Source organism: Rattus norvegicus, chromosome 5 (assembly GCF_021556685.1).
Source record: "Rattus norvegicus strain SHRSP/BbbUtx chromosome 5, alternate assembly SHRSP_T2T, whole genome shotgun sequence".
In the NCBI taxonomy this organism is placed as follows: Eukaryota; Metazoa; Chordata; class Mammalia; order Rodentia; family Muridae; genus Rattus; species Rattus norvegicus.
In genome coordinates, this window is record NC_141538.1 from 127282686 (window position 1) to 127304318 (window position 21633).

At 51.5% G+C, this 21633-nt stretch overlaps 1 protein-coding gene across 2 annotated transcripts; it reads left to right on the forward strand.

Annotated features, from left to right (window-relative positions):
• Positions 1-3150: 3150 nt before the first annotated feature.
• On the forward strand, positions 3151-19943 carry Ttc22 (tetratricopeptide repeat domain 22). 2 transcript variants are annotated; one of them, NM_001106671.1, is given in 7 exon segments: positions 3151-3824; positions 14032-14087; positions 14249-14364; positions 15714-15832; positions 16514-16675; positions 18209-18361; positions 18670-19942. In NM_001106671.1, coding segments are annotated over 7 exon segments (1707 nt in total). In that variant the 5' UTR covers positions 3151-3257; the 3' UTR covers positions 19204-19942.
• Positions 19944-21633: the final 1690 nt, after the last annotated feature.

Consider the following 21633-nt stretch of genomic DNA (forward strand, 5'->3'; position numbering starts at 1 on the left):
GCAAATGTTTGTTGGGTGATAAATGAGTGAATAAATGAATGTAGTAAGATTTGTCAGGAGCCCATAACTTTAAAGCTTGATTTCTCTGGATCCTAGCTGGTGACCCTGGACACGGTATGCTCTCGAGGCCTTCATTTCCCCACCTTGAACAGGACATGTGACTAGAGTTTCCTTGGAGAGCAATACTGAAATATCATGGAGTTGTGGCTGTCCTCGCCCTAAGCAGGAGGCCCTTCTACCAGCCTGGGTCTCCTCAGACTGTCTTGGGAAGCTGGCACAGACCTGCCTGCAGCTGTTTGTATCTTCTCTTCTACAGTGATCTCCTTGGCTGCAGGACAGCTGAAGGAGTGGTGGAAGACACAAGCCAAAGTCCATGGGCCAGAGTCCTGGCTGCAAGAGAAGCCATAGTAGGCCAGGGTGAGTCAGCTCTGTACTGAGGCCATCTGCCATGAGCAGTCCAGCTCCTCCCTGTCATAGAACTTCTTTGTCTGGCTAATTCATTCTCTTCTGTAGGTGCTACCACAACCCCTCTGTCCCCACTCTAATTACTGCAGGAAAGAAATCTAAGACTCAGACAGACTAAAGGGTCCTGGTCACATCTAGTAAAGCACGGGGTCACACAACCCACCCAGGACTCAACACCCAAGAGAGCTCAACTTACCCAGACTCCATTGTCAATGCAATTACGGCAAGCTTCTCAGCCAGGATGGAGTCTGTGAGGGGGCTTTTGCCACTGCCTTTAGGTCTTATCTTTTGCAACCTCTTTCCCACTCTCTGTGAGCTCCACCTATGGACGGCTCTGGCCTACCCGAGGGATACCCTAAGTTGTATTGAGAAACTGCTGGCCTTTTCAATTTTCCCAGCTTCTGCGATACGCATGCCCACCTGCTTACTCCCTTCCCTCCCAACCCTTACTCATCTTCCTAGAGTCAGATGAAAGGCTTAGCCCACCCACCAGGATGGTTAATATGAACAAAATTAGAGAAAATGACTTGTCTTGGCAAGGATGTAGAGAAGTTGGAAACTTTGAGCTTTGGTGATGGGAAGATGTAATGGTTCTACTGCTATGGAACAGTACAGGGGGTCCTCAAAGAATTAAATGTAGAATTACCACAGGACCCACCAATCCCCCTTAGGATGTGCCAACACATATTTGTATATTGTAGCCCTGCTTGTAACAACATCATTCACAATAACCATAACCCATGCATTTACCATGGGGAAATGGTGGATAAACAGGACTGATAGATACAGACAATACAGACCTTGAGATGTTGCTCACCCTTTAAAAAGGAGGAAATGTGGGGTTGGGGATTTGGCTCAGTGGTAGAGTGCTTGCCTAGCAAGTGCAAGGCCCTGGGTTTGGTCCCCAGCTCCACAAAAAAGAAAAGAAAAAAAAAAAAGGAGGAAATGCTGTCCAACAATGGTTGTGTACATTGTGATCCCAACACTTGCCTGCCTGAGTCAGTAGGAGAATTTTAGACCAGCTCTGGCTACATAGTAACTAGGAAGCCAACTGAACTACATAGAGACCCTGTCTGAAAAAAAGTACAAAATTAAAAATAGAAGTTCTTACAATACATCATGGATGAAGCTTTAAGTCATTATGCTAAATGATAAGCCAGGCATAAAAAAAAAAAAAAAAAAGCAACGGGACGAAAACTGACTTCTGAAAGTTGTCCTCTGATCTACATAGGGGCGCCAAGATGTTCCCCCACCACACAAACACACAATAAATATGGGGGTTTTTTTTTTTGGACAAAATGGAAATTTTTGTATTAACTATATGCTGTCACAGCCTGAAAAAAGTCAGAAAGTTAAGCTCTCTGGAAATCCCTTCCTGATACTTCAATGCAATGAGAGGTTGCTTCATCTCGATATGGACAGCAGCTTATGATAAGTTTTGCATTCAAAACTATTAAATGGGGGCTGGAGCAATGGCTCAGCGGTTAAGAGCACTGGGAACCAGGGGAACCTTGGTTCATTTCCCAGCACTCACATGGCAACTCACAATTGTCTGTAATTCTAGTTCCAGGGGATCCAACACACCCTCACGCAGACACATATGCAGGTGAAACACCAATGCAAATAAAAAAAAGGAACCATCAAAACAAATTCTAAAAGGCTTTCAAAAAGTATTAAATGTATTACATTCAAATTTAAAATCAGTACAAACAGCATCCAATTGTTTTGACTTGAAAATATTGCTGAAGTCATGGTTTCTTCAAATTCACTAACTGACTCTATTTTCTCTGGTGAAAACGCCGGTCTCCTTCTGACGAGCTGGGGGGGGGGGGGGTTGGGGGGATGGTGCCGCAAGAGCCCAGCCTCAGGATGAGTTAGGAAGAGTCCAAGGTCAGACATGCTGGAAAGCCTAGTCTACAGGGCACCCCAGTTCAACCTGGACGCTAGAAGCCAGATGGCCCCTGAGGGAGATAGCATAGAGCAGGAAGACAGCAGTCTCTGAGCAGGGAGTGGGACCAGCTGGGCACTGATCCAGACAAGTGAAGCCACGCATATCCAGGGCAGGCATCCATCAGTTTTACCTATGTATCTCCTGGTCCTTCACAGGGAACTGTGGCATGTCACAGAGGAGGAAAAGCCGAAGTATAAGGGATTGTGCTTTATTAGGGACGGAGAAACAAACGTAGATCTAGGCGCCTTAGTTTTGCAGTCTCGGCCCACTGCTGAGCAGAGGAGAGCCGAGATATTCAGTTGAGAAGCCAGATGCACAGTCTGGAGAAAGACGGGAGGGCGGTGGCCCGCTGTGCTTGGCAGAAGGGCTCCAGAACACACACAGCTCTGGAGTGAGCAAGGCTTGCTTAGCTGGAAGGGCCTGTCCTGACAGCTCCGTGTGGAGGGTGGAGCAATGCCAATGGAGGAAGGACTTGGCCGGCCTGGGCAACCTGAGGTTCCAGGTCTCCTTGGGCATTACCTGGTTCTGTGACGTTGACACCTTTCTTTTCTGAACCTCTCTTCATCTGCTGAGTAGCTGAAATCTGCCTTTGCCACTTACTGGGTTTGTGAGCCTCGCACTTGGCAATGCACCACACCTGTTTTTCAGGCACACCTGCTTGTGCAATGCTGCTGTCTAGCAGCGAAAGCGGAAACAGCTACAGGGCGAGCCCTTCGTCTGCTCTGGGAGCCACCCACTTGCAAGAGGTGCCCAGGACCGCCGTGCGTGCGGGGCTCCCTCCGGGGCTGCCCCATCCACTGTCCTTGGGAGTTAGAGGAGGCCAGGGCAGCCAGGGGCAGCCATGACGGAGCTTGAGGCCGGAGCTGAGGACCTGGACACACTTCTCGACGAACTGGACTATCTGCCTGGCCACTTCCACTTGGAGATGCAGCTCAACTTCGAGCCGCGCTCACCCGCCCAGCTGCGCGCCCGGGACCTGAAGCTCCAGCGAGAGGGTCTGCGGCAGGAACTGGAGCTGGTGGCCACCCCGCAGCTGCCTGCTGTGCGTCACCTCTTGGGAGCCTTTTCCTTCTACCTGGAGGAGCTGGGTGATGCCCGCGAGCATTTCCTGGAAGTGGCCCGCAAAGACCCTGGCAACCTCAACGCCTGGGCCAATCTGGCACACGTCTACGGGCAGCTGGGCCAGGAGGAAGAGGAGGAAGCGTCCGCCGGGCGACTGGCCAGCCTTATGGGCCTGGCAGGGGACCCCGAGGATGCCCGAGACCCCCGGCTCCGCGCTGCCCGCTGCCTGGCGGAGCAGGGATATGCACATGGCTTCGACGTGGGCTGTGCCAGTCCAGAGGAGCGTGCTCAGGTGCTGGAGGCGGGCATCGCACTCTACGACAAAGCGCTGGGCTACGGTCAGCAGGTGGGTGCTGAAAGGACTGTAGTCATTCATTTCCTTTGCTGGGATGCCCGCCACCATTTCCTGCCCAGGTCACCGGGTAGCTTTGCGTTCCTGGGTGCTGCCTACCTAGCTTTCTGTTTCAGCCCCAAGACAAATCCTCCAACCAGGCTAACACATCCCTTCTTCTCCCTCCTCTGCCAGCAAGTAAGAGGTACAATCAGACACCAAAACCTTGGCGGATTTTTCTTCCTCCTCTCTCCTCTCTGTTTAGTCCCCAAAATTTGCCACTGCCTCAGTTTATAAGAGCTTCCCTCTCCTCCCTAGCCTTCCTCTGCCAGCCCAGCCTCTGAAACGTCCTGCCTGAACTTTGTGGTCACCCTCAGCTCGGCTCTCCTGCCCCATGTTTCACTATGCTGCTGATACAGTCGCTGCAGCTCACTGACTACATCCTCAACTCGGCTCCCAACCACCCCATCCCACCCCCGACTCCTAGGTTTGAGTGACATCCAAGGCCCTCCATCCTCCATTCAGGCTTTCACCTCATCCTACAACCACTCCGTCCACTGTGGGCAGGCTCCATATAGCTCTCTTCCTTCCTCTGTCTTATCTGCCTCTTCCTGCAGTACCTTGCTTCAAAATTTCCCTTCCAAGGAAGCCTCTGTGGTTCCAGGCTGGTCACAGCACCCTCTCAGCTTCCCCAGCAGTGTTCCAATTGTCCCTCTAGCCTGTCCCTCCGGCTCAGTCTCAACAGTTTTGAGAGGGGGCACAGTGGTCATCTGATTTCTCACCGTAAACCAGTGTCATGGGTACACAGTGATACTCAAAGGTCCTGGCACTTAATAGATCCTGGCGTACTTGTCCTTTATCCTGCAGATGAAGGGTCCTATGCTCAAGCGGCTTATACAATAAGCACTTACGACTGAGCAGCGCCGTGGGTATGGGATCTAAGTGTGGCTCTACTCAGTACTTGGGGCTCCGGTGTCCTCTGAAGGTTGGCCTGACTGGGACCATTTCCAGCCACATCAGTTCATAATCAGCAGTGTAGGGTTCCTAGTTGGTTGTTGATACTTTGGCTGTTTTCTGTTTCTTAGAAACATGTCGCTGTGTCTGGCCTACACTGCAAGAAAGGGGGTTGTACAGGTCAGAAATACCAGCAGGTGGGCTCCCTGTGGGCATCCTGGAGGCTGCCTGTCACTGAGGCTGGGAGTGATGTGGGAATGTTATTGTTCTCTTGAGATGCTCTGGCATGACACCATTCACGAAGCCCCCACACACATTCTGAGTGTCTTTCCACCAAAACCTGCAAGTCCTTTAAAGAGAAATGTTGGTATGGTGACTTTAGCGAGGCCACACTGGAGGGCATGGACTTGACCTCAGGACAGCAGTGCAGGGTACAAGTCAAGAGGGCCCTTAGGCTGGGAGTCTGGGCTTAGGGCTCTCTGAGCTCTCCAGCTCCACTCAACCGATACAGGGCTCTCCAAGTACCCTTTCCCTCTCAGGGAAATGAGACGATGACGTCATGTGTGTCATAGGTTTTTCTCGTTAGTATAATGGTGGTACCATTTGGTTGATGACATAATTAAGAGCCAATGCTTACAAAGTTCCTAGAAAGGGCCTGCACAGAGATAGCCATAGGTGAACCTCCATTTTCTCACCTACGAAGCCTCCTCCACCCACAAGCTAGGTGTAGCCATGAACACAGCTGTGAGCTGGGACCACCAGTTTTGAAGTCAAATGCCAGGCCACTGGGCATGGGTAGTATAGCCAGTGCTGTGCGTGTTGAGTGTGGTTATGGTCAGAGGTCACAGCAACAGTGTGGTGCTTAAAAGGTCTGGAGGGAGTTTAAGGCTCAGAACCTCAGTGTCAGGGCCACCCACAGGGGAGATCTCTCTCCACAATGCTGTTTCTGTGGAATAACACTGGAAGGGAGTCTTATGGCTACCAAGGTCTTTTGCTGACCTCAGGAGGTGTTTGGGGAAGGAAGGCTTCCTAGAAGAGGTGGTCAGGGGGGCAAAGGTTTGGGAGTAGCAAACGGAGACCAGCTCTTCTCTGTCTGTATAGTCACCACAGGTACCCGGGACGGCATAGGTGCTCAGTAAATAGGATAACAGTGATGATTGCAGCAATCAGAGTCAGGCAGGGCCTTGGGCTTAAGAGGCTCTGATACTGGTGTTTGCTGCGTGGCTTTAGCAAGCTGCTTGTCTCTGGCCTCCATGCAGACTTCACAGATGCCAGTACTGGATCTGGATCTCTGCCTGAGATGTCTTGTGGTTATCCTGTCAAATAATAGAGAGACCCCGGGGAGCCCAAAAGGTGGTTCCTGGATTTCTCTGCATTTATCTGGTTCCTGCTGTGCACCAGGCCTTGTGTGAAGAAGCCCTCACATTAAGAAGACCCTGAACAACAGAGAAAGCAAATGTTAGATCCATCATTAATCACCTTATCCAAGCCCTTCCTCTAGGAGCAGAAGCCAAAGGAATAAATTAGTGATGTCTCTACAGCTGCTTAGGGTCCCAGTCCCATGGCACAGGACAGTCTCTAAATACTGAGCACAGGAGAGCACACTTTCTAAAACAGAACCAATTCCCCAGGGCCTGACAATGGAAGTGGACTTCAGTGGCACGTGCAGACCCAGTGTTGGCATCAGTAGTGACCCGGAAAATCCAGGTTCTGTGGAATAGAGAAGCAGTGAGCAAGTTCCAGAGAAGTACTACTTTCCAACAGAAGTAACTGGTGGAAGCTTCTGGAAGAGATGGCAGTCTGCGGACAGGAGTAGGCAGAGGGCACTGCCAGCATGGTATCCACAAAGGCCCGACAGCAGGAGCCCACAGAGCAGGAGGACTTCAGAGACAGTCGGCCTGCGGCAGGAGAAGGGGGCTAGAAAGAGGCAGCCTGAGATTTTGTAGCAATCACAGGAAGATTCAGGAGCTACTGACAAGGCCTCTGAAACTGGCTCCCACCCTCCATATTAGCCATGTTTTCCCACGATTTTCATGGCAGTTCTAACATAATTCTCCAGATGTCCCATGTAGCTTTATCCCTTGCAGAGTCCGACCGCCCTCTGCCTAGAAAGCAAATACATCCATCAGAACCCTAATGTCACCTGCTTCTGGGAACCTCCTCACATAGCCGCCCACTTTGGGCACCTTCCAACTGCATCCGAGCAGAACCCTGTGGTTCACTTGAGGGACTTGGAGCTGAGGCTTGCATGGCTAGCATTTTGCCTCAGGGTACTGAGCTAGTGAGGGGGAGTCGAATAGTCCCATGCTAACTTGTCTAAAGGCCTTTGCTTTTCTCTGGAATCAGAAAAGTAGGGCAGAGGGAGACCCCTCATGGGCACTCTCAAAAATCTGGTTTGGGGAGTGCTGAGAGATCTCAGATAAGCGAGTACCAAGTACCATTTGTTGGGAAAATCACTGAAGGTAGGAGATGGAGGTACTCAGGGTGGTAAGTAGAGAGAAGGACTCCCCAGCTCTAAGAGTCACCACCATTTGCAGGAGCAGCGGAGGGAGCCCATGGCTACCGAAGCTAGTGTAATACAGTAGGTTTACTCGCTGATAAGAGGGGCTGTGGCAGACAGGCAGGGTGAGTGGGAAGCTCCTTGAGCCCAGAGGACAAATGACTGCTGGAAAGTGGTGTCTGCTCATCTACTGACCTTTACTTCAAAGGAAAACAGCGGGGCTGGTCAGTCAACTCATAAACCCTGTGTTAGAAGGAGCGTCTTTGGGATGTCTGCACTCTGCTCTTCACTCCCTGTCGCGAGGTTTGGGGTTGTGGTCCTGGGGATGGAAGCTGGGTCTCGCTACTGTATTAGACAAAGTATTCTACTGATGAGCTAGCTTTCTTAGGCTGGCTCCTCTTTCTTGACAAAATTATAAAGAGACGGGTAGCTTTTATCACTCCTGCCTTCTTCTGAAGATCATCTACACACACACACACACACACACACACACACACACACACACACACACACACACACATCTCTACAGGATCCCTAGTGCACATGGGTGCAGTTGGGCGCACACACACAGCTCCACTGGATCCCTGGCGCACACATTTCCACAGGACCCCTGTGTGCACTTGGCCACAGTTGGGAACACGCACCTCCACCGTTCTGAGTGCTCTGACTCAGTTCAGAAACAGAGGAGGAGGAAGCCAGGCCAGGGGCTGATGAGCTGGGTACACAGCATGCTTGTGGTTTTCCGCATCATCATCTCGCTTGATCTCATAGAAATGCTGGCAATGCCATGTTATTAGCACCGTTCCATACATGAGGGAACAGAGGCTCTGAGAGGTGGAGGCTAACCCAAAGGTACACAGCCATGAGTGACAGGGAGGGACCAAAGTCAGGTGTGTGGGCTCAGAGTACAGCATTCCTGCCTCAGTGACAGCAAAAGTCACTCACCTTTGCTGCTCATTGCTCCTGGGGCTGCCGCCGCCTTCTCTTCCCACCCATCTGGTAACCTTGAGGGCTGGGTCTCCACAGTCCCGAAGACACAGGACCCTAGGGGTCAGTTGTTTTCAGCATCATCTGACTCAATTATGTCTGACAGAAGAAACGGTATCCACAGTGAAGCCACTGGGGAGCTGGGGAGAGTTGGCTTACAGTTCTTCTCTGAGAGGGCACAGGACTCGCTCGGGCCCACAGCCACTGCAGACCGTGGAGTCTGCCTTAGATACACAGCAATGAAATAGAAATGTGGTTCCTCACAGTTCAGTGTGGGGACCTTGTGAAGCAAAGACGACCCACAGGGCCTGAAGATTTGACAGACTAAGGGAGAGCAGGGAGCTTGAAGTCCTCCCTGGGCAATTCTCTGGGGAATCCAGGATGATGACAGACACCCATTCCAAGGCATCACGCCCAATCCTAAACCTCTCCCACCAGCCCATTGGCTACCCCTGCCTCAAGCTTCGTAGACACTCACAGATACAGAGGCTGGCTCAGTGACCTGGGTTCCCTAGTTGGAGCAGGGGACCTCACATTTCTGTTACTCCATATACCTGTTGAGGCAGGGAAATGAGAACACTAGTACCCCGGCAGGGCTGGAAGAACCTCTTCCTGTCCCCCATGCTCTGGCCCTGTCTGTCACCGTGGAAAACATTCCACTTCTGCTGAAAGGACACATTCCTAGGCAGGTCCGACACCTTGCAACTATTTCCAGCAGCTGAAAGACCGGTTTTTGAAAGAGGTAGATCAGAACCTGAATCCTGGCTCTTCTGCCTTGGCTGTGGTGTTGAGCTGTGGCTCTTAGGCTGTTTTCTAACTCCTGTGAGGAAGACACTATACCTTCTGAGGCTGCTGTGAGAAGCAGGTACCACTGTACCCAGTGACCCGGAAGCGTTCCATCAGTCCCCTCCCAGGAGACCATTAGTCAGCTCAGGGGCCTCCCTGGAATGTAGGAGCAGCTGCCAGGACAAAGTTCACCCTGCCAGGCAAATACTATCTGAGAAACCAGCTGACCACCCATTCTAATCAGAAGCCTGTGGTTCTGTAAACTGTGGGGTTAGTGAGAAAAAAAAAACAAAACAAAACAACAGAATCCATTTTTGTCTCTGGACCCCTGAGGTACCACAAATGGACAGGCCTGAGTTAACACAAACCTGCCCTGGGACAGTGAATCCTATTCCCCTACTGCCAGGTCACCTGTCTATGTCCCTTACCCACGAACCACAGAGGCAAGATCTTCAGGCTTCCTGGAGGAGAAAGGGTCTGATCCTTTGGCCCATTAAAAAAGGGCAGACCTGCCATCCCACTTTCACTCCACCCCCTGCCAATCCAGCCAATGGCTTTCAAACTTAGCACAGTAGAGAGGGCTGTAAGCACAGGGCCCCCTGAGCCACACCCCTAAGCCACAGAGGAGTGAGTCAAGAGTTTGCCTTTCTAAGTCAGGCCTGGTAGCTCATACAGTGATCCTAGTATACCAGACTGAGGCAGGAGGATTGCCACAAGTTTGAAGCCAACCTAGATTACAGTATGAAACCCTGTTTCAAAACAAAACAAAAACCAAACAAACATAAATCAAATGTCTTAGGGTTTCTATCGCTGCTGTGAAACACCTTGACCAAAAAGCAAGTTGGGGAGGAAAGTGTTTATTCTGTTCACACATCCGTAACCCTGTTCAGCATCAAAGGAAGTCCGGACAGGAACTGAAACAGCAGGAACCTGGAGGCAGGAGCTGAGGAAGAGGCCATAGGTCAGGGATGCTCCTTATTGGTTTGACCATCAATATAATAAAGAGCTAGGCTGGTGTGGTGATGCATCCCTATAATCCTGAAGGAGATGGAGGAGGAGTTCAAGCTTTAGGCTAGCCCAGAATGTGCAGTAAGACCCTTTCTCCTTAAACAGGGTGGGGCTGGGGGAGTTAAATAGTGACAGGAGTGAGTCTCAGTCCAGGCTTTGAGGACACTATCTTGCCTCAGTTTCCCCATCTGCTGGTAATGAATCTCACTCCCCCATCCACTCAGCCCTAACTAAGCTGAGTGTGTTCTGCAAGTGGGAGCCACTGTTTGGATCCCAGCTCTTTGCGGTTGGTTCGATATTGTGGGGGAAATGTGAACTTGAAATGAGAAGCGGCCTGATAGAGCAGGTGAGACCTGTAGCCTCCACGGCTTTCCACCTGCTTCCCCCATCTCAGGAGGAGCAAAATGACAAGAGACTCAGAGGAGCATGAGGCTGATGCTCAGGGAAGCCCCAGCGTCTATCTCACTCTCACGTGTACCTCATTAGTCCCAGGGTGACTGTACACGCGGACTGGGTCTCCTGCGATTCCTTCCTGAGAATCTGCCCCAGGATGGAGTCCAGCCTGTGGCCAAGGCTCTGATGCTGGCTGGCTGCTGTCAGAGCTTCAGGGGACTAATGATTGAGTGCAGGGTGTCCCACCCAGATCCGATACCGGGCAGTCCCAGAAACTCCTCCCAGGCTGCCTAAACCCACAGCCCCTGGGAGCTGGGAACCCTGAAGCTCTGCGCCTTGCCCGCCTGCTGAGGTTCTGCTGCAGGAGAGAGGCAAGCAGCCCCTCCTCTCGGCAGGAGCACACCGGCAGTCACAGGCCTGTTTAATTTAATGCACTGTGGCTTGCCAGGTTGCCCCTGGTAACAGCTTCAGCTGCTACTTCCAAAACAGCCAGGATTTTTAAAGAGACAGGCTATTTTCAAGCTGGCATTGTACTGTGGCGGAAACAGCATCCAGAAGAAGCTGAAAACCCAGCGGCACTCCGAGGCCTCCACCCATGGCCACTAACCCTATCCGTAACTCAAAAGCCCGCCCTCAGCCTGAAGTTCACTCACAAGTATGTTCTGCTTAGGGCTACATTTGAGATCTCTCACATGTGCCATTCAGATTAGCTACATTTTTGAAAATCAGTTTAGTCTCCAAATTTGGAGTGTAGGAGAGAAAAAAAAGCGTAGAAGCTGCTCCTGCAATTCAGAGACCCTACCACCAGGTGGTGATATTGCTTCCATCGTGAAAACAGTAATGGGGTTGACAGTGAGCAGAGCGGTGGGGTTTACAAGCGGTGACTTGTAAACCTTGGTATTAACTCATGTGGAGTCACCACACCTCTCTGGTCTCAGTGACCCTGGATATAGAATAAGGAGCTAACGGTGTTGTGGGAAAGACTGGAACTAGGACCATGGAAGGAGTTTAACTCTCAGCTCTGCCATTCACAAACCATGTGCTTTGAGGGAATAGTTTAACTTTTTTTGGACCTGAATGCCAATGAAAAGAGTGTCTACTCAGCAAAAAGAGCTCTGCCCGAAGGCAGGGATTGGGATTACTCATCTGAAGCTACCCTGGGCTACACAAGTCCAGGACTAGGGTACATACTGAGACACTGTCTCAAAGCAAAGCAAAACAAAACAGACAACACACCCAACACTGGGGTCCTATGGAAGTAAGGAAGATGCCTTGTAGCCCTAGATAAGGGGGAATAGGGACAGGTGGGATATCATCAGGCTCCAGGCCCTGAAACCATATGGCTCTTAGGGATATTGAAACAGATTACACTGGACAAAGCACCCCCAGGCCAGCCTACACTAGGAGAGATGGAATGAGTGTTTGCCCTAGGAGGGACCCGCCCTCACAGGCCCCACAGGTGTGTAGCACTATTCTCCTTTGCAGTTAGGATGCAGCCCCTAAGTATTCATCCCTGGAGTCACCCAGTTGGACCACTCAGGTGTGCGAGCCACCAGCCTCTGATCTGCTCACTCCAAGCCAGAATCCATCCCATCAGCTCTTGTGTTGGCCTCATCTCTTATCACGGGGTCATGGAAGGAAGTGTGGGGCTGGCACTACCCAGCTCTAACCCCTGCTATGGCTCCCCACTGACCCACAGATAAGCTCTGAATTCTAAGCCTGGTATTATGGACCTTCCTGATATTCCCCGCTGATTCCCCAACTCCCTGGCTGGGGGTTCCAGCCCTGGCCACTGTAGACACCACACACCACTCCCCTACATCTCTGAACTTCTGCCCACAATGCTCAATCTGCCTGGAATAGTTTTTCTCACTATATCCCTCTGGATGGCTCCCTCTCTTCTTGAGGAGTCTGTTCTAGTGCCTCTTCTCTTAGAGAAACTTCTGGGTTAGAGAGGATATCTCCCACAGTCTCCCATGGCTCCTATGTCCTTTCCACTCTAATTGTGTATTTACACCTGGCTTCCCTGCCAGGCCAAATTCCTTCAAGATGGGACCCACCTTCACTCTCCTGTTTTCACTGCCCAGCCTTGTACCATGCAAAAAATCAGAGGGAACACAAGCTAAGAAACACACAGGCCTCTCTAGGAGTTAGGTTTCCTGGCGCTATCCAGTATGTTGTCACACCACTCTGGAGCTCAGATTCGTGATATCTCCTACACACACACATACACACACACACAATGTTCTTGTGCTCTCCAGGTGACTCATTCCCATACATCCCATGCATCCGCTCAAGCCAGCCTCCTTCCCACCAGATACCCTAGTCCCTGTCCCACTCTCTAAAGTGCCACAACCTTCTCAAAACCCAGCTTGAAAATATATCCTCCAGCCAGGCAGTAATGCCACACTCCTTTAATCCCAGTATTTGGGAGGCAAAGGCAGGTGGATCTCTGAGTTCAAGGCCAGCCTGGTTTACAGAGAGAATTCCAGGACAGCCAGGGCTACTCTCAGGGCCTTCATCAGACTCTACTCCTCCTCCAGGGTTTGACAGTGTGGCCTGGTGACCAGAGCATGGGCTGTGGAGCTAAACAAACATCAGATCCCCAGCTCCACCGTCTCCATCTGTGCTGTCCTGGACACATCGCTTTCCCTTTCTGCACCTCACTGTATTCCCCTGTAAAATGGGGCTATCAGCTAGGCCCTGGGTTTGCTGTGAGATTCAGACAATTGCATGAGAACCCTGGCACACACACCAGCTCTGTCCATACCCAGCCTGTGTCCCCAGCCAGCTTGTGAGCCTGGTATTGTCAGGGTTCACTGTCATTTGAGGCCACATCCCTACAGCACCTCAGAGGTACTCAGAAATGCTAGCTGATTTGAATGCTGCTGGAGTAAAGGGGTGGGGGTAGGGATAGTGAGGGGGAGGGAGCTCCTGAGCTGGGAAGGCAGAAGAAGGGATGGGGAGATGAATGTGGAGGGAGGGTCAAGAGCCAGAGGCAGAGTTGCCGTTATGCACTGGGGATTTTATTGGTTTTCATTAAAATTCCTTCCCAAGGCAGGAGGAGCTACTCCCTTAAATAGCAGCATAAATATTTTATCCAGTGCCCAAGTCAGTCTAAATGCACAGTGAAGTTGGCAAGAATAATAATGAGAAAATATTCAGGGAGGCCGGGTGAGGCTGAGCTGAACAGACTCAACTTAACATTCCCTGGAAGGCTTTCTTGAGACCCTGTGTGGGAAGGGGGGTGGGGGATAACTGGAAGGAAGGTCTCAGCTGGTCAGAGCCCCAGGCTGGGGGAGCCAGGATGGTGGAGCTAGCTGAGGAAGGGAAACGGTATTCCACACCCACTCTGGAATGACTACTTCACTGGGGGACTCATGTGGCTAGTCTCCAATGCCCTTTGATCAGAGAGGTGAAGCAGTTTGCCTAAGGCTGCCCAGCAAGGCACTGTCATCAGGCTGATGAAGGTCAAAGGCCTCCTGGCTATACCTGTTGCCTCTTCAAGTTCAAGCTCACAAGCTCAGGGCCTTGCAGACAACAACCTGGGTATCTCAATAACCGCCATGTGGCACGCCATTCTCTGCTTCCTAGATCCCGATAGAAGAGAAAAGGAGCTGGTACTTCACCATGGCAACACTCTTCATCAGGTCAGGCCTGACTGGAGATGGGTTGGGGATGTGGGAGGGGTGTGGCCTGGAAGCAGAGGTGGGCAGGCCTTCCCATGGCAAGGAACCTATGGGCATCGTTGCAACATTCTGGGGATGGCTGGGAGGGGCAGATAGGGACCACAACCCTTTCCTGCCCATAGGCTGGATGGCATCTTTCTGGAGATGGGCAGTGAGGAGCAGAAGAGGCTGCCAGCCTTCAACCGGACTCTGACCCTGCTTGGGGAAGTCCTCAAGTCCTCAGACTCCCGACACCAAGGTGGGCACTCCAGGCAGGGAGTCCTGCCGTCCTGCACCTGGCAATAGTTCTGTCTGCCTCTAGCCCTGTCTCTCATTTTGCCTCACCCTGGCTCACCTCACAGTCCTATTGCTTACCCAAGGAAGCCCAGGCTCCTTGCCCCAATAAATGAAGCAACTCCAGGGTATATCAGTCCCTGGTGTGACACCAGACTCTGGTCCCAGTGCCGAGCGGCATGTGAAGCAACATCTAGAAGGCTTGAATGCCAGCAGTAAAACAACTAACTCACTGGCACGGAAACGGGCAGAGAGAACCAATTGAAATATACTTCAAGGAAAAGGCAGGGAAGCTTCCAGACAGATTAGCCACTGAGAGAGAGTTTCTTTTTAGCAGTTGAGGGGTGTGTTAGTCAGCCTGTTTCATGAGCCATCTGTGTGGGTAGCCTGTGTAGGTGGAGTGGCTGTGCCTTGTGTCATCTGGTTTAGTGGTAACCTTTACGGTAAGTTGTTTTTGAGAGTGGCCATTGATGTGAGGAGCCCTGGAATCTTTGGGGATTAGCCATTACGGGTCACTCGAGGCCAGGCTGCAAAGGTTGTGGCTAGACTGTAAAGGGATTTTGCTATTAGTTGGAGCCTTTTGCTTCTATAGTCAGGAAACTGAGGCAGGAAGGCCCAGAGTGCTAAGCTAGCCTGTGCTGCATGGTAAGTCTGCCACAAAACCAAACCAAACCCACCAAGCAGGCCATGACATGGACCCGTATCTTGGATTGTGTAGCACATGTGCCTGCCACCTTCCACCCCCACCTGTGGTTAGGGAAGAGGCTATGTTGGAGACAGGTGTGTCATTTGTTCTAAGGCCAAACAGTAATCACAGGAACACACACAGACACACAAACACAGAGACATATACACAGACATATACACAGATATATACACACACATAAACACACAGGCACACACCCATACCCACAAACAGACACATGCACAGACACACACACACACACACACACACACACACACACACACAAACACAGATGCAGGCATACACAAACATAGACAGACACACAGACACACACATACAAACACAGACACATATGCACACACATACACACTAGAGGCCAGGAGAGCTAAAACCCTGAAATAACATCTCCTACGTGAGTATGACATCTAGGACACAGAGTACACACTAGAACAAATCATGCCACACCCTTGGTGTCCTACATCCTCCCTGCACCTTTTTCCTCCTTGTCCCTGCCTATTTCCCTTTGTCTTCATGGGGGCTAATTCCTGCAGAGGAGGAGATCCCCCATCCATACCGGGGCTCTCCCAGCCCCCGACTGCTCCCTAAAACCCTCTCTTGCCCTCGCCCAGCTCTGGCCTGGTGCTATATTGGCATGCTACTGGAGAGGAAAGACACCTTCTCCACCACCCCCATGGGTGTCCATGAATGTGGGTACTCGGGCACGGAGCCCCTGGACTGCTTTGGCAAGGTATGTATGTGGCCTGGGTACACTTCCTTTGCAAACTGTATCTCCTACATCTCCCCCAAAGCCCTCTGCTGACCCCTCTGGGCTGACCCCGCTGTGTGACCCACTCAGGAAGGACTTCAGCCCTCCATCTCCATCTCTCCCTACCCAAAGCAAAAGTGTTCTCCCATGCCTGCTCTGTTCTGCCTAACTGGCCAAAGCCTGTCCCCTGCCCCCCAGCCTTGAAATGGGCCTAGAACAGTTCCTCTGGGGGGCCTGTATCCACACCTTTCCCTCGGCCTTGTTTCCTCTCTCTCACCCCCAGCAGCTTAGTGGAGATGCTAGGTCTCCTTACTGGCTATGCTCTCAGGCCAAGCAACCCTGAGACAAGTCACTTAGATCAACTCCAACATTGCCAAGGAGAGCTTGGCTCAGCTAGAAACCCTATAAGCATGAGGAGAGAGAAAGAGGCTGTCCCTGCTCCCACCCCTTACCAGCCCCATTACAGAGGAAGAAAGGCTTGAGCTTGTGCCAGTGAGCTAGACTCCAAGGGGTTGGGGGCTGGTATCCTTGCCTGGAAGTCTAGGGTCCTCCATGGTTGCTGGATGACTGAACCAGGTGGATGCTGGCCGAGGGTGGGTGGGAACTATGGCTGCAGTGGCACAGCTTTATGCCTTATCCCTTCCTCCCTCCCTCCCTTCTTAGGCTATTGAGATCGCCAAGAACCAGCCTCCCATCCTGAATCGCCTGGCCAAAATCTTCCACTTCCTGGGAAAACAGGATATGGCCATAGGAACCTGCAACATGGCCCTGGCCGTGCTTACAGACCCACAGCTCAACTGGCAGGCGTACTGCACCAGGGCCAAGGTGAGTCAGCTGCAGCCCCACCCCATCCTGCCACCCCATCCTGCCATCAGGAATAAGAGGCCAAATGGAGTAGCAAAGACCCTGGTGCCAGAACCCTGGAACCTTCGTGATGGAGGGCTTGGGAAGCGTCTTAGCGCCTGACAATGCTTTGAGCTAAGAGACTCCAGTTTGGTGCTGCACATAAACATGGAAGCTGGCACATCTGACGAGATCTCTTCTGACTGACCAATTAGGTTATTTAGCAGCTTCACTCTCTTGAGAGAAGGGCTGCACCGTGTCCTCAATGCCGGCAGTCACACCCTGAGGTGAGAGTTGCCTCCCTTGGGTCTCCTTGCTGGACCCAGCTCTGCCTCTGGCATCCCCACCCCCCTGCCCCCCAGAACCCAGCTGCTTGAGGCCACATCGGCAGCCTTGAAATCATTTTTCTCCAAGTCAGTAAGGACCCCCTACCCCCACCCCTCATCTTCTTCACTACCTTTCACCTGACCTGGTAGTCAATGGGCTACTAGTCTGGTCTCTGTGGAGAAAAACAGAAAGGTCTTCCTTGCAGTTGATAAAGCTGTTACTGAGCATAAGGTCGCTCACTGTAAAGCCAGAAGGTAGTACTCTAGAAACCTTTCACTCTGTGCTCTGCTTTAGCCCTCCCAAGAATCCTCGGGGAGGGAAGACAAATGCCAGTCTGCAGATGCGGCGTGGCAGGGGGAGGCAGCCAGCTTCCTCGGGTTTGGCATTCACTTTGTGAGCATGACAGCTATATTTCCTCCCTCTGCTCCCTGTGGCTCCCAAGGTCACACTTGCTACTCAGATGACCAGAGCAAGAAGGAATATGACAGAAGGGATAGACAGGTCAAGGTGGAAGCTTCAGCCTGTGGTGTGACCCAGGAGCCCAGATCTAGCGGGATAGCTCTGCCTAACACTCTCTTGCTTTCTTCCAGCTCATTGGCCTGGGTCTCCACCTTAGTACTCTCCTCAGAGATAGCCAGTTGGCCCTGCCTAGGGGCCTGACACAACCTCAGCTTCCTTCTAGTGACCTCTTAATGAAATTGTCAAAGTACTTGCCAGGATTTTCTGTTCCCTCCTGTTTTATTTTCCCTTCCTAACACATAACATGCTGTTCACTATTTATTGTGCTTATTATTCTCCCTTCTAACAACAAGGCCAGAGCAGAAGCTTCGCCCTTTTGTTTCCCGCTGTCTCCTCAGTGACTGACATATTGTTGTGTGAATTGCTAAGTTTTCAGCTTAGAAAATGACGTTTGGAAGATACGAAACTTCCTCCAGCTGATTGGGAAGGGGGGGACTGAATAAATGGATGAATTAATGAATGTTCTCCATCCAGCTCCTCACTAAAGAAGCAGAGAGACAGGTCCAGAACGGGGAGTGGTTACCCTAGCTCACACAGAACTCAGGCTTTCTGCAGCCACTCAGGATGTCCCTGGTCACTGCTGAGAAGCAACCCAGCTTCTTCGTTAGATAAAATAAAAGGCAGATGTCTTGTGTGGAGTGCTTCCTCTAAGTTACCCCTCTGCTGCAGGTCCGAATCAGAGCCTATGTCCATGACCTGGAACGTGCCAAGGTGGGGCTCGGGGGTATGCCTGACAGGAACCACCTGGCCTGTGCCAAAGCTGACCTTGAGGAAGTGGTCAAGGTGTGCCCAGGCCTCAGGACCTACCTAGATATCAGTCAGGTAAGAAAGACAAGGGCTGCCTGGGCTCCAAGGACAGAATGGAGTAAATGGGGACCACCCTGTCCTCCTCTCCAGTGCCCTGTGGAGTGGATGTAATAATGTGTGTATGGGTTCAGAAGCCTCCCTCTCCAACCCTCTCTACCCATCTTAGCAGTCAGTCCATGCTGTGCTCAGGGAAGGACTATCAGAGGTGACCACATATAATTGTACATGGAAGGGCTTGTTCAAGGGAGTAAGGCTAGGTGTGGAGGGTTGGGATTAGAACCCTGTACAGCCTGTCATTTTCAGGTCCCTCTCCCCGCCCCCAGGTTTACTATTACATGGGCGTGGATGCCATGCGGGAGCTGCTGGCAGTGGATGAGGCTGCACTCAACCAGGCTCTGGTCTTCCTGGCGAAGGCTGGTGAGTTGGAGCTAGGCAACACGCTACCCGAGCTGCAACTGTTGCGTGGCAAATGCTTACGAGTCCAGGGTGAAGACGCCAACGCTGCGACCTGCTTCAAGCGTGCAGTAGAACTGGATGACGAGGGATCCAGCCATACTGAGGGCTTCGGCTGCCTGCTCGAGGCACTGCTTGCCCAGTGGAGCCAGGCGCAGCTTAGCGATGACGAGGTGGGGTACGAGGTGGACATCTGGCTGCGACATGCCCAGAGCAAATATCCGGCAGCACGCCTGCGCCAAGAGCTGCAGCGTGTGTGGCGTGGCCACACAGAAGATGTCCTGGGCCTGGCTCGGGCCTTAGTAGGTCAGGGACGGCCAGCATTGGTGCGGCTGCTCTTTGAGACCATGGAGCATGAGGGTGAGGACGCTGGAGTGCCATGCAAAAGTCGAGCATCTTCCTGAGTCAGGGGCTGATACTCTATGGAGGTACCATCCCGAAGAGGCTCCATCCTAAAGAGGTCCAACCCGGATGACTGGATCTCGTCACAGTACTCAAGACAGGCCACCCGGCAGGGTGAGCAGAGCCAGAATGTTTTCTGCACTGGGGCTATAGTTTAAAAGAAGGCTTTCATACATAGTAAGCATGAGGCCCTGGGTTGGTTTCCCACATGGTGGGTGGGGCTAGAGGAATCAAAGCAGACACCCCCACCTCCCAAAATTGTGAATGGGTATTTTGAAACGTTTTATCAATTTGAAATACCCAAAGGGCAGAAAGTGAGCACTTGCAGGAAATTCTGCTGGGAAAAGGAGTCTGGAAGCAGGCCTGGAGGCCCCTGGAAAACTGCCACTGGAGGGAAAGAGTTTTACAAACACGCAGAGAAAATAGGATGGCTCAAGTCTCCTGACAGGAAAGATAGCTGTCTCAGAAGTGACTTTCTACCCCCGATGCCTGAGTGACTACCACTGGATTCCCAAGGGCCACACCGAAAGTTTAGCTAAGTGGATTTCAAGTCCTGCAGCCAGAAAAGCCCGGCTAAAACAGGCCAAGGTGGCACTGCGCCTGGGTGCAGGCAGGGTCCTGACTTAAACCCAGGCACTCAGAGACAGTCCTTACCTCTCCATCAGCTTCCAGCAGGCCCCCGCTTTGGTCAGCCTTCTTGAAAGGCTTCCCAAAGTCCTTGAAATAAAACTCATCAGAAACACCTTTACTTGATTTCTTTGCTCTTGGTGGGACTTACAGATGTACTCTTTGGAGCTTCCACCTGTCTCTGCCATAAACCTTCTGGGAACGACAGGAGGAAATCTAGGAATCTTTCACATGGACAATCATCATTGCAAATGTAGAAATTTGCTCCCCAACCCCCCCAAAAGCCTATAAATCAATGGTTCTCAAACTTCCTAATGCTGTGATCCCCCCAACCTGATTTCATTGCCACTTTATTTTGCTGCTGTTATGAATTGTAATGAAAATATCTGATATGCAGGATATCTGCAATGCAACCCCTGTGAGGGTCATGACCCACAAGTTGAGAACCACTTCTCTAAATCATAGAACAGCTGGGGTCACACAAGAGCTGATTTAGCCCAAAATTCTTCAGTAAGATCTTGTCAGACTCCAAGCATGCCAGTCACACATGTTCGCCATGCTACTTCCCACCGCATGGTTCCTGGTGGCTCACAGTTTTGACGGTGACACTCTCTGCTTCACTCTTCTCCTCGTTGCTGTGGAAGCCAGGATGTGGTTCATCAATGGACAGCACAAATGACCAGAACCTCTTCTCTTCCACCACCCATCCTTCCCTTCTCTACCCAAGGCCATGACTACAGGCTCCCCTAGATCGGGAGCCCCTGTCCCTCTGCTTCACGGAGACTTGGAAATTGGTGACATTTGTTTTCTTGTTTAGGTCATGTTTAGGTTTTTTTGTTTGTTTTATCACTTTATGATACTTCATTGTCTTAGGGTTTTACTGCTGTGAGGAGACACCATGAACAAGGCAACTCCTATAAGGACAGCATTTAATTGGGGCTGGCTTACAGGTTCAGAGGTTCAGTCCATTAACATCATGGCAGGAGCATGGCAGCATCCAGACAGATGTGGGGCTGGAGGAGCTTAGAGTTCCACCTCTTATTTCCAAGGCAGCTAAGAGAAGACTGTCTCCCACAAGGTTAGGAGGAGGGTCTCATTGCCCATCCCCACAGTGACACTGTCCCTCAAAGAAGGCCACGCCCACTCCAACAAGGCCACACCCACTCCAACAAGGCCACAGCTTCTCATAGCGCCGCTCCCTGGGCCAAGCATATTCATTCAAACCACAGTACTCACTGTGTCACAGCTTTTTCAAGAACTTTTCTGGCAACTTCATCACACATTGTGTAAGTGGTCAGCAGACACCCATTCTCTGCTCGTTAACCCAAAGTCAATGAAGAAAAGGATCTATTGCCTGGGCTGCCCATGATGTGCTATACGTAGATCAGGTGGCATTACATCCTCAATTCATGGATGACACAGACACAAACAAGGTCCCAGACAAGACTGAGCCTGACAAGCCCCATTCCCAGGCCAGCCACCACCCCACCCCCAGGTTTATAGATTTGTCATCCTTGGTGGGAGTTAGGCTTTCCTGGTGCACTTTGAGCCTGCCGATCCCATTTCTGCTCCCAAACTGTCTAACCTCTTGCCTTCCCACATCTTGCTTCATCTCTGGCTTCCCCAGTCATTTCCACCCTCAGCGCTCAGCTCAGAGGCACCCCAACCTAGGAACCCTTTGCTTTCCTCCATCTCTCATGAACCCCACCTTTTTCAACATGGAAAGTTGATTGTAACTGTGCCCAGCTACAAGACATTCATGGATATTGTGTCCGGGACTGTGGCCCAGGGACCCTTGAGGCCTA

Coding starts and splice junctions, on each gene's coding strand:
- Ttc22 (XM_087548135.1), top strand. CDS start 3,258: ATGACGGAGCTTGAGGCCGGAGCTGAGGACCTGGACACACTTCTCGAC. Junction 16,676..18,208: donor CGTACTGCACCAGGGCCAAG/GTGAGTCAGCTG, acceptor CCTCTGCTGCAG/GTCCGAATCAGAGCCTATGT. Junction 18,362..18,669: donor CCTACCTAGATATCAGTCAG/GTAAGAAAGACA, acceptor CCCCGCCCCCAG/GTTTACTATTACATGGGCGT.